Genomic DNA, 12,932 nt, shown 5'->3' with positions numbered 1-12,932 from the left:
TGCTACTATATACATCCAGGTGCCTGTATCCTTTCAAATTAGTATTTTTGTAATCTTTGGGTAAATACCTAGTAGTGAAATTTCTGGATCATAGGACAGTTCTATTTTCCACTTTTTTTGGAGGAACCTCAATACTGTTTTCCAGAGTGGCTGCACTAGTTTGTATTCCCACCAACAGTGTAACAGAGTTCCTCTTCCACCACATCTTCACCAACACCTGTTATTTCTTGTGTTGTTAATTTTAGCCATTCTGACTGGTTTGAGGTGATAGCTCATTGGAGTTTTGGTTTGTATTTCTCTGATGATGAGTGAGGTTGAGCATTTTTTCATGTGTCTGTTATCAACCTGTATATTTTGATAAAATTTCTTTTCATGTCTTCTGCCCATTTTCAAAGTGGATTATCTGCTTTTTTGTTGTTGAGTCTGATAAGTTCTTTATATATTTTGGACACAAACCATTTTTCATATATGTCATTTGCAAATACCTTGTCCCATTCTGCATGTTGACTTTTAGTTTGTTTTCTTCACTGTGAAGCTTTTTATTTTGATGAAGTCTCAATAGTTTATTTTTGCTTTTGATTGTTTTATTTCCAGAGACATATCTAGGAAGAAGCTACTATGGACGATGTCAAGGAGACTGCTGCCTGTGTTCTTCTCTAGCGTTTTGTCTCACATTTAGGTCTTTAATCACTTTTGAATTTATTTTTGTGTATAGTGTAAGAAAGTGGTACAGTTTCATTCTTTGCTTATGTTTATGACATTCTTTGCTGTCCAGTTTTCCCAACATAATTTCTTGAAGAGACTGCATTTTGTCCATTGGATAGTCTTTCTTTGCCAAATATTAATAGACCACATAGTTGTGGGTCCATTTCTCGATTTTCTGTTGTGTTCCATTGATCTATGTATCTGTTTTTTTGTGCCAATAACATACTATTTTGATAAATTCAGCTTTGTAGTGTAACTTGAAGTCAAGAATTGTGATGATTCCAACTTTGCTTTTCTTTGATAAGTTTGGCTATTTTGGGGGTATTTTGTAGTTCCATATAAATTTTAGGATTGTTTGTTTTAGCTTTGTGGATAATGCTGGTAGTATTTTTATAGAGATTGCATTAAATGTGTAGATTGCTGTGGTTAGTATCTACATTTAACAATATTTGTTCCTCCAATTCATGAGCATGGAATGTTTTTCCATTTCTTTTTGTCATCTTCAATTTCTTCCATCAATATTTTATATTTTTAAGACTACAGACCTCTCACTTCTTTTCTTAGGTTTATTCCTACACATCTTTTTGGTGTATTTGGAAATGGGACTAATTCCTTGATTTCTTTGTGCTGCTTCATTATCAGTGTACAGAGTGCAACAGATTTCTGTACACTGATTTTATACCCTGTGATTTTAATGAATTTGTGTATCAGTTATAGTAACTTTTTGGTGAAGTCTTTCAAGTTTTCTGTATTGACTATCTTGTCATCTACAATTACTGAAAGTTGTACTTATTCCTTGCCAATTTGGATTCCTTTTATTTCTTTTTATTGTCTGATTGCTGAGTCTAAGACTTCCATTACTATCTTAAATAACAGTGGTGAGAGTGCACATCCCTATGCTTGTTCCTGACCATAGAGGAAAAGCTCTCAGTTTTTACTCCTTGAGGATGATATTAGCTGTGTTTTGTTTTGTACAAGGCCTTTAGTATGTTGAGGTATGTTCCCTCTAACCCTACTTTGTTGAGGGTTTTTATCATGAATGAATGTTGTACTTTTCAAATGCATTTTCTATATCTATTGAGAGGATCATATGTTTCTTATCTTTTTTTATTAATGTGGTGTATCAAATTGATTGATTTTCAAATACTGAGCCACACTTGCATCCCAAGAATAAATCCAAGTTGATCATGGTGAATGTTTCTTTAAAAAATTTTTTTAATGTTCTTTCTTTTTGAGACAGTGCGAGTAGGGGAGGGGTAGAGAGAAAGGGGGACACAGAATCTGAAGCAGGCTCCAGGCTCATAGTTGTCTGCAGCACAATGCCCAATGCAGGGCACGAAACCACAAACTGTAGGATCATGACCTTAGCTGAAGTCGGACACTCAACTGACTGAGCCACCCAGGCACCCCTGAATATTTCTTTTAATGCACTTTTGGATTTGGTTTGTTAGAATTTTATTTATTTATTTTTCATTTGTTTTCATCAGGATTATTTGTCTATGCTCTTTTTGTAGTGGAGTATTATCTAGTTTTTGTATCAGGGTAATGCTTGTTTCATAGAATGAATTTGGAAGTTTCCTTGCATTTCTGTTTTTTGGAATAGTTTGCAAAGAATAGGTATTAACTCTTCTTTAAAATGTTTGATATAATTCACCTGTGAAACTATGTGGCTCTGAAGATTTTTCATTCCTGGTTCAATTTATTCCCTGATTATTCTGCTCTTTGAGTTTTCATTTCTGTCTGTTTCAGTTTTGTTAGTTCATATGTTTCTAGGAGTTTATCCATTTCTTCTAGGTTGTCAAATTTTTTGGCATATAGTCTTTCATAATATTCTCTTATAATTCTATTTCTCTGGTGTTGGTTGTTTTTCTCCTCTCTCTTAGTTGTAATTTCATTTATCTGTGTATTTTCTCTTTTTGGTATGTGTGTCTAAAGATTTATAAATTGTATCAATCTTTTCAAAGAAGCAGCACCTTGCTTCATTTGCCTGTTCTGTTTTTTTCTTTTTATTTTAAATGTTATGTGATTTATTTTTACTCTAATATTTATTTTAATTGTTCTGCTAGTTTTAGACTTTATTTGTTGTTCTTTTTCGAGCTCCTTTAGGTGTAAGTTTAGATTGTTTATTTGAGATTTTTTTCTTTCTTCTACTGTTTTATACTTCCCTTTTGCGATAGCTTTTGCTTCATCACAAGGATTTTGGGCTGTCATGTTTTCATTTTCACTTATTTCCATGTATATTTTTTATTTATTTTTTGATTTCCTGGTTGACCCATTTATTGCTTAATAGCATGTTGTTTAACCTCCATATATTTGTGGTCTTTCAAATTTTTTCTTGTGACTGACTTCAAGTTTCATAAAATTGTGATAAGAGAATTTGTATGATATGGTCTCAATATTTTTCTACTTGTTGATGCATGATTTCTGGCCCAATATGTGTTCTACTCTGGAGAACGTCCCATCTGTACTAAAGAAGAATGCGTATTCTGCTGTTTTATGAGGAAATATTCTGAATATATCTGTTAAATACATCTGGTCCAGCGTGTCATTCAAGGCCATTCTTTTCTAGTTGATTTTCTGTTTAGATGATTTCTCCATTAATGTAAGTGGGGTGTTAAAATCCACTAGTATTATTGTATTATTATAAATGAATTCCTTTATGTTTGGTTTAAATTGTTTTGTATGTTTTGGTGTCAGAAGTTGCAGGCATAAATATTTACAGTAGTTATATCTTGTTGGATAATCTCCTTTATTATGATACAGTGCCCTTCTCTTGTGACAGTCTTTGTTTTAATGTCTAGGTTCTGATATAAATAATGCTCCTTCAGGTTTCTTTTGATATCCACTAACATAATGAATGTTTCTATATCCCCTCCTTATCAATCTGTGGTTCTTTAGGTCTAAAATTAGTCTCTTGTAGGAAGATGGTCTTTTTTTTTCTATTTTGACACCCTATGTCTTTGGAGCATTTAGTCCATTTATTCAGAGTATTTATTTATTAATTTAACTTGAGAGAGAGAGAGAGAGAGAGAGAGAGAACAAGTGGGGGAGGGGCAGAGAGAGGGAGAGAGAGAGAATCCCAAGGAGGTACCTCATGACTCTGCATCTGAGGACTACCCTTTGGGCTAATTGTACAGGAGTTGCTCCTGCACCCCAGCTGGGGTTAGAGTAGGAGTGCTCACCTGGGTTATGCTGAGTAAGCCACCTTGTCTGCATTTCCCCATGCAACGGATTACTTCAATAAACAAATCAGACCACACCTGGGTGAAGGTCCAAACACTCCACCACTACAAGCAAGAAAAAGCTTTGTAGATGACTGACCAGTAGGATAGAGCAGCCAAAAGGCAATAAGAGTGCATGCAAAACACTCCAAAAACTCTCCCTGAAGTGCCAGGCCCTGTAGAGTGTATGGCCCTTTTTTAATATAGTAGTACTTGCAGGTGCAGGACATATAACAAGCTATTAAAACATGTAAAAGACATAAACCTACCATAAATGATGAAAAGGAAGAATTCTCCTCAAAAAAAAAAAATCAAGAAGAAATAACAGCCAGAGAATTGCTCAAAACAGATGTAAATAATATATCTGAACAAAAATTTAGAATAATAGACATAAGACTAATAGCTTGGTTTGAAAAAATATTATAAGACAACAGAGAATCTCTTGCCGCAAAAATCAAAGACCTAAGAAATAGTCAAGGTGAATTAAGAAATGCTATAAGTGAGATGAAAAATAAACTAATACAGTGACAGTGAAGATGGAATAAGCAGAGGAGAGAATATGTGAAATGGAAGATACAATTATGGAAAATGATGAAGCTGAAAATAAGGAAAGGAAATTACTAGATTACGAGAGGATAATTAGAGAGCTAAGTGAGTCCATGAAATTAATTAATATCCATATCATAGGAGTTCTGGGAGAAAAGTGAGAAAAAAGGTCAGAAGGCTTATTTGAACAAATTATAGCTGAGAAGTTCCCTAATCTGGGAAAGGAAACAGGCATCCAAGTCCAAGAGACACAGAGAACTCCCTTCAAAATCAACACAAACAGGTCAACACCACAACACATCATAATGACACTGGCAAAATACAAAGTAAAGAGAGAATTCTGAAAGCAGATAGGGACAAACAGACCTTAACTTATAAGGGTAGACATATAAGGGTACTAGCAGACCTGTCAACTGAAACTTGACAAGACAGAAGGGAGTGGAAGGAAATATTCAATGTGTTGAATAGGAAAAATATGCAGTGAAGAATCCTTTATCCAGCCGGACTGTCATTTAGAATAGAAGGAGAGATAAAGGCTTTCCAATATGAACAAAACCTAAAGGAGTTCATGACCACTAAACCAACACTGAAAGAGATCCTAAGGGAGACTCTGTGAGTGGAAAGACTACAAAGGACCAGAAACATCACCACAAGCACAAAACCTATAGACAATACAATGACACCGAATTTATATATTTCAATAATCATTCTAAATGTAAATGGACTAAATTCCCGAATCAAAAGACATAGGACTTCAGAATGGATAAAATACAAGATTCATCTATATTCTGACTATAAGAGACTAGTTTTCGAATGGAGGACACCTGCAGATTGAAAGTGAGGGGATGGAGAATGATCTATCATGCTACTGGATATCAAAAGACAGCTGCAGTAGCCATACTTATATCTGAAAAACTAGATTTAAAGACAAAGACTGTAACAAGAGATGTAGAAGGACAGTATATCATAAGTAAGGGATCTATCCATCAAGAAGAGCTAACAATTATAAATATTTATGCCCCCAATGTGAAACACCCAAATATAGAAATCAATTAATCACAAACATAAAAATGTATATAAAATAAAACCATAATTTTAATTTAATAATTTTATATTTAATATCTTTAATACTCCACTTACATCTAGGTAGAAAATCAATAAAGAAACAATGACTCTGAATGACACATTGGACCAGATGGACTTAAAAGATATGTTGAGAACTTTTCATCCTCAAGCAGCAGAATACACATTCTTCTCAAGTGCACATGGAACATTCACCAAAATAGATCATATACTGGGTCATAAAACAGCCATTTACAAGTATTAAAAAGGCTGAGATCATCCCACACATATTTTCAGATCACTATGAAACTTGAAATCAACCACAAGAAAAAATGTGGAAAGTCCTCAAATACACTGAGGTTAAAGAACATCCCATTAAAGAATGACTGGGTCAACCAGGAAATTAAAGAAGAAATTAAAAAATATATGGAAGCAAATGAAAATGAAAACACAACAGTCCAACCCTTTAGGGTGCAGCAAACACAGTCCTAAGAGGAAAATACAGTGCAATCCAGGCCTATCTCAAGAAGAAAGAAACGTCCCAAATACACAGCTTACCTTACACCTAAAGGAGTTAAAAAGGTAACATCAAATAAATCCCAAAGCGGGGCGCCTGGGTGGCGCAGTCGGTTAAGCGTCCGACTTCAGCCAGGTCACGATCTCGCGGTCCGTGAGTTCGAGCCCCGCGTCAGGCTCTGGGCTGATGGCTCGGAGCCTGGAGCCTGTTTCCGATTCTGTGTCTCCCTCTCTCTCTGCCCCTCCCCCGTTCATGCTCTGTCTCTCTCTGTCCCAAAAATAAATAAAAAACGTTGAAAAAAAAATTAAAAAAAAAATAAATCCCAAAGCTAGGAGAAGAAGAGAAATAATAAAGACTACAGCAGAAATAAATAACATAGATTAAAAAAAAACAGAACAGATCAAGATCTGGTTTTTTGAAAGAATAAACAAAATTGATAAACGCATAGCTAGACTTCTCAAAAGAAAAGAGACAGGACCAAAATAGATAAAATCACAAATAAAACAGGAGAGATCACAACCAACAGCACAGAAATACAAAAAAATATATATGGAATACTATGAAAAATCACTTGCCAACAACCTGGACAATCGGGGGGGAAATGGACAAATTCCTAGACACTCACACACTTTCAAAACTCAAATAGGAAGAAATATAAAATTTGAGGAGACCCATATCCATCAAATAAATTGAATTGGATATCAAAAATCTCCTGAAAAATAAGAAAGCTGGGACTTCCCAGGGGAATTCCACCAGACATTTAAGGCAGAATTAATACCAGTACTTCTCAAACTATTCCAAAAAAATGGAAGGAAATCTTCCAGGCTCATTCTATGAAGCTAGCATTTCCTTGATTTCCAAGCCAAACAAAGACCCCACTAAAAATAATTACAGGTCAATATCCCTGATGAACATGGATATAAAATTTCTCAACAAGATACTACAAAATTCAACAGTACATTAAAAAAAAATTATTCACCGTGATCAAGTGGGATTCATTCCTGGGCTGCAGGGCTGATTCAATATCCACAAATGAATCATTGTGATACACCACATTATAAAAGAGAGGATAAAAACCATATGATTCTTTCAACAGATGCAGGAAAAGCATTTGACAAAATACAGCATCCTTTCTTGATAAAAACCCTCATGAAAGTCATGATAGAAGGAACATGCATTAACATCATAAAAGCCATATATGAAAGGCCCACAGCTAATATCATCCTTAATGGGGAAATCTCTCAGTTTTTCAGGAACACAACAGGGATATCCACTCCCACCACTGTTGTTCAACATAGTGTTGGAAGTCCTAGCATCAGCAATAAGATAACAAAAGAAATAAAAAACACCCAAATTGTCAAAGAAGAAGTCAAACTTTCACTCTTCACAGATGACATGATATTCTACATGGAAAACCTGAAAGACTCCACCAAAAAACTGTTAGAGCTGATAACAGTAATTAAGCAATGTAGCAAGATATAAAATCAATATACAGAAATTGGTCGCACTTCTGAGAAGCCTCCTCACCATGAGCATGGAGGTTGGTGTGGGCCTTGATCTCATGAACCATGAGATAAGAACCTGAGCTGAAATCAAAAGTTGGATACTCAACCAATTGAGCCACCCAGGTATCACATTCAGAGTAATTATTGATAGGTTTGTTTTTATTGCCATTTTTCTACTTGTTTTGTCATTGTTTCTGGGGATTTTCTCTGATCCTTATTTCTTTGTCACTTTTGATCTTTCCTTCCCATTCAAAGAGTCCCCTTTAATATTTCTTGCATGGCTGGTTTAGTGGTCAAAAACTCCTTTAGTTTTTGTTTTTTTTCTACTTGTTTTGTCATTGTTTCTGGGGATTTTCTCTGATCCTTATTTCTTTGTCACTTTTGATCTTTCCTTCTCATTCAAAGAGTCCTCTTTAATATTTCTTCCATGGCTGGTTTCGTGGTCAAGAACTCCTTTAGTTTTTGTTTGTCCGGGAAACTTTTTATCTCTCCTTCTATTCTAAATGACAGCGTCACTATATAGACTATTCTTGGCTGCATATTTTTCCCATTCATCACTTTGAATATATCATGCCCTTTTATCTTGCCAAATTTCTTTTGAGTTATATGCAGCTAACCTTAGGGTCTTCTCTTGTAAGTTAGGGACTTATTTTGTCTTGGTCCTTTTAGGATTTTTTTTTGTATAGCTAATATTTTACAAATTTAATTACAATGTATTTTGGTGTTTTCCTGCTTTTGTTGATTTTGATGGAGTTCTCTGTGCTTCCTGGATTTGGATGTTTGTTTCCTCCTTCAGATTCAGAAAGTTTTCTTCTATTATTTGCTCAAATAAAAATTCTGCCCTCTTTTCTCACTCTTCTTCTTCTGGGACTCCTATGATACAAATGTTATTATGTCTGATGTTGTCACTGAGTTCACGAAGTCTATTCTTGTGTTATGTAATTCTTTCTTTTGTTCAGCTTCATTATTAGCTTCTATATGTATTCATTTCTCTGCATTTTCCATCCTTGTGTTCATTACTCTTAGTCTGTTTTGAATCTGTTATTGTGCTTTCAATTTCTGACAGATTTGTAACTCTTATATCTCTGCTTTAACAGCGTCCCTGAAGCCTTCCATTCTTTTACCAAGTCCAGAATTATCCTTGTGATTGATGCTTTAAATTTTCCATTAGGCATATTATTTACATCTGTCTCAATTAGGTTTCTGGCTGTGACCTTATCTTTTTGTTTCATTTGGGATGAATTACCCCATCTTGGCATTTTGTCTAAGTTGCTGTCTTCTTCTCTGTGTTAGATAAGCCTGCTATGTTTTCTATTACTGAGAGTAATGGCTTTATGAAGAAGCGGCCATATACTGTCCAGATCCTGGAACTTTAGGGAGTGTCCTTGGTGTGTGCTGCGTGCACACTGATGCTGTGTTTTGGCTGCTCTATCCTTCAGGCCAATCCTCCGCAGAAGCTCTCCTTCCCTGAATTGGGCAGGGTTTGGACCTTGGCCAGAGTGTGCTGAGTTTTAACTAGGTGTGTACTGGTCTGCTTGTTAAATGAGAACTGATGTTACTTCCACTAGAACTGAAATGTTGTAGAACCCTCTGGTCCAGAGACATAGTGTGCATGGTGTTTTCTGCTGGTCTTCTGGTGAAAGGTCCCAGATTGAGGCAAACTTGACTGAGAAAGGCAGTTCTGGCAGAGCGCAGGTTGTGGGACTTGGTGTAAGTAGGTTAGCCAGGCACTGTCAGCACTGTGCTGTTTACTGAAGGTGATTCTGTGCTTACACTGAAGGGTGGGGAGGCAAATGGTGCTGGCCATCTCCTTTGTCCATGAAGAGTGGTCTTCAGGCTTGATATTCTCAGGGAAGTACTCCCAGAATAGTGAATAATCTCCCCCCTGTGCATCTCAGGTATTTTTCAGATGGCCATTTTCATGCTATCCATGTCTGAGTTGTTTTCCTTCCTTCTCTACAGTAGTAGCTCAGTGCCCTCTAGGCTCTATTCCAACCAAGCCTGCTGACCTTTAAAGTTCCAAACTTTAGGAATGTGTTGTATGCCAGGGCCCTTGCTGGTTTTAGGAGGGTCTTACCATGCTGGTACTGGTGTAGTTTAATCCAAGAAGATCAGTTTCACCAGAGCACAGGGGCATGGAACTTGGAGCAAGCAGGCTAGGCAGCCAGTTTTGGGCTCTGCTCATATACTGAGGAGTGGAGGAAGTATATGGCACCTGCAAGCTCTTTTGTACCCAGAGAGGCATCTCTGTGAACACCACCTCTCACAGATGCACTCCAAGAAGAGTGAACAGTCTCCCCCCATGCATGACTTAGGTGTCTAATGACCTTTAAAACCCTAGTCTTCAAGCACCGCTGGTTACAAGAACTCACAAAAACCAGCCCCTCTAATTTTCCCAACCAGTGGCCTTGGGAAATGTTCTCCTTGTGTGTTATCCTATGTGCTCCACTCTTGTGTTCCTTTCCCTGAAACCAGGGCTTGCTCCCCTCTGAAGCAACTGCAATCTGTTGCTCCCCCAAACTGTGTCTTCACACTTCCTACCTTCTTCAATGTGGCCTCTTTTCTCCCTCTATTTGTGCAGTTTGTTATGTTCATCCTCAGATTGATCACTTGTGTGTTCAGAATAATATGAGAATTATCTAGTTTTTTTTTCAAGGGATGAGAGGAGATTTTAGTCCTCCTTCTACCCTGCTATCTTAGTCCCCCTCCCTAGGTAGCCTTTTCTATACCTCTCCAGCATGCTTTAAGAACTCTTATTAACACATAAAACATAGAATTATAATTACCAGTTTATTTGTCTGTCTATAATAATTGCCTGTTTTGTAAAGGTAGGAGCAAGTATTATTTCCTACTGCATCCATAACTTCTAAAATTGTTTCTGCACCAACTAGGCTGCCTGAAAGCATTTACTCAATGAATAAATGAATGGAAGATAATGTGGTCAAGATTATGATCACCCTACATTTTAATATTAGAAACTTAGTATATGAATGGGATTATAACTTAGCCTGTAATAAGATGACAAGAACCTTATCTATGACTGAGATTAATGATCAATTTTTGGTATGGCACATGTCGCTCTCTAGTCATGTTTAGAAGCTCACATTATAGCCAAGGTTAACTTTAGATCTAGAGAGGGTGAGAAACTCAATATGTATCCAGGGTTAAGGCCAGTATAAGGCTCCATGTGTGATCAATATTAGGCATTTCTTTGGTGAAACTAAGTACCCTATTCTGAAATTGAAAATGAGTGTTTCATAGAGACAAACTCAGGCTGTGACTTTATCCTGGTTAATATTATATTTTAAGTTCTCAAAGAGAAATTAAAAAAAAAAAAGAAACAAGTCAGAGGGCTGAAGCAGAGGTGCTACACATCTTTTATCCCTTCAGCTAAGTGTTTCAACTCACCAGGATCAGCAGCCAGTGGCCAACCAGTGCTAGATTCTACCACTCCATGAGCATGCACAGAGTAGGGGCGGCTGGCATTATTCTTGAACACCACAGTTATAATATCACCAACCTCTCCTCTGAGAAGTGGACCTAAAATATGCAAAAGAAGGAAAAGTCTCATTAGTGGAGTGTTGGAACAAAGGTACTAAAGGAATTAAAGAAAGGACACACAGAGGAGTTCTCTAGAATTAAGGTTTTCAGTCATTAGACTGAAAATCATGACCAGTTCCATTTTTTTTTTAATCCAGAAGCCCTTTAACTGATACTGCTACTTACAGGATGAGGATACTTCAACAAGAAAATTGTGGCTCCAATTATCCTTATTTTACCACCCCAAATGTATGTATGTATGTATGTATGTATCTAATCTATCTGTCTATCTATCTATCTATCTATCTATTATCTATAATATCCCAAGGATCTAGGTAATCAGGGCTCTGTGGAATCATTGTCAGTAAGGAGTTTAGCACAGAGTAAAAAAATGTTGGGGTCTCTGTAAGGGCCAATGGGTTTCTTCTCTGTGAGGACAAGAATGAGGAAACTCATTGGCCCATAAAAAGTGAATAAATTGTATGAATAATTAAACTGGGTTCAAGGGTAATACTGATTCCCTGTACAGTGCTTTTCCTATTCTTTCATGTTACTAAGTTCCCCTATCATTAGTATATTTAAAAAATCTATCACAATCAAACATCCCTAGAGAGATTGCTGGAAAAATATGGTTCATGTTACAGCAAAATTAATAAATCCTCCCTTTGATTGCTTATTTTTATGGTTGATTTTTAAAAAAAATATATGACTATTGTTCCATTATATAATAGGGAAAAACTAATTGGAAGAAAAAAAAAGTCCTTATATGGCATGGCATCCTTAGGATCAGCATAAACTTCTAACACAAGGAAGAACTCACCTAATATTCCCAAGTGTTCCTCTGGTCCAGTCCTTGGCCGAGGGATCTTGAATGTACCATCCGTGTATTCTCTGAATACAGCTTTCTTGTATCTGGAACCCAGGAGTCCATCCTGGTTGCTCAGGAAAATGTGACCATAACTAGTGGAATCCAAAGAATGGTATCATCACCTGGACTTCGACTCCTTAATTTCACTTATGAGAAAGCTAAGTCAGACCCAACGTCATATCACAAATAGAATCCTTCTAATGTCAGATTTCCCACCATATTGGTCGTATAACTGCAGTAAAGATAGCAGATTTAAGTATATATTAATGTTTTCTTGTTTGCCATAATCCAGATAGGAATTTTTAGTACAATTAATATGGCCAGAACACTGGAATAAGAATCAGAAGCCCTGGGCTTAACTCCAGTCTTAGTGATTTCTCAGATGGAATCAGTTTGACAAAAGGACAAGGTACAAGGTGCAAGGAGAGTACTAACTTTTGCTGCTGCTGCTGCTGCTGCTGCTGGAGAGTAAGGAATGGGAAGAGGTAAGGAGGAAATGGAATTTTACAGATTCCTCCTTAAGGGATGCTTTCTGGTTTACAAATACCTTATTATTCATTTTATCATTTGACATTTACAATAAGATAATGAGATAGGTAGAGGTGTAATCAGTGGTCCAGAGGTGACAGAACTTATCTTCATTTATACTGTCAGCCAGAAGGTATCAAGGGATCATGCACTTGGATTCAAGTTTGCCGCTTCCTCCTTATCTCTTTCTAGTCAATTTCTTTTAACTGTATCACGTCACTTTAAAGGTGAGTAAACTAAGGCCCAAGGAAGAAAATTCACTTTTTCTAGGTTTCAGAACAACTTAGCAAGGAAATGTCAACAATCAACAACCAACATAAAAGGCAAGAGTTGCTAAATTGTTGTGAGAGCACCAAAATTGTAGTGGAAATTGATAAACTGTATTTCAGTTTCTGTTCTCCTCTGCTTCCTTGTAATGATAGAATCACCTAGATTGAGCT

General features: G+C 36.5%; 1 protein-coding gene across 1 annotated transcript in view; it reads right to left on the bottom strand.

The window, feature by feature from the left end:
- HEPH (hephaestin) overlaps positions 1 to 12,932 on the bottom strand; it is an 82,592-nt gene that overhangs the window by 31,985 nt on the left and 37,675 nt on the right. The window contains exons 13-14 of the mRNA XM_049644674.1: positions 11,917 to 12,056; positions 10,965 to 11,096 (exon numbers count right to left, since the gene is read on the bottom strand). Of these exons, the coding sequence (XP_049500631.1) occupies positions 10,965 to 11,096; positions 11,917 to 12,056 (272 nt within the window). The remainder of the gene's footprint in view (positions 1 to 10,964; positions 11,097 to 11,916; positions 12,057 to 12,932) is intronic.

Source organism: Panthera uncia, chromosome X (genome assembly GCF_023721935.1).
Source record: "Panthera uncia isolate 11264 chromosome X, Puncia_PCG_1.0, whole genome shotgun sequence".
NCBI lineage: Eukaryota > Metazoa > Chordata > Mammalia > Carnivora > Felidae > Panthera > Panthera uncia.
The sequence above is the reverse complement of the archived record's forward strand: the minus strand, read 5'-3'. Positions and strand labels throughout refer to the sequence as shown.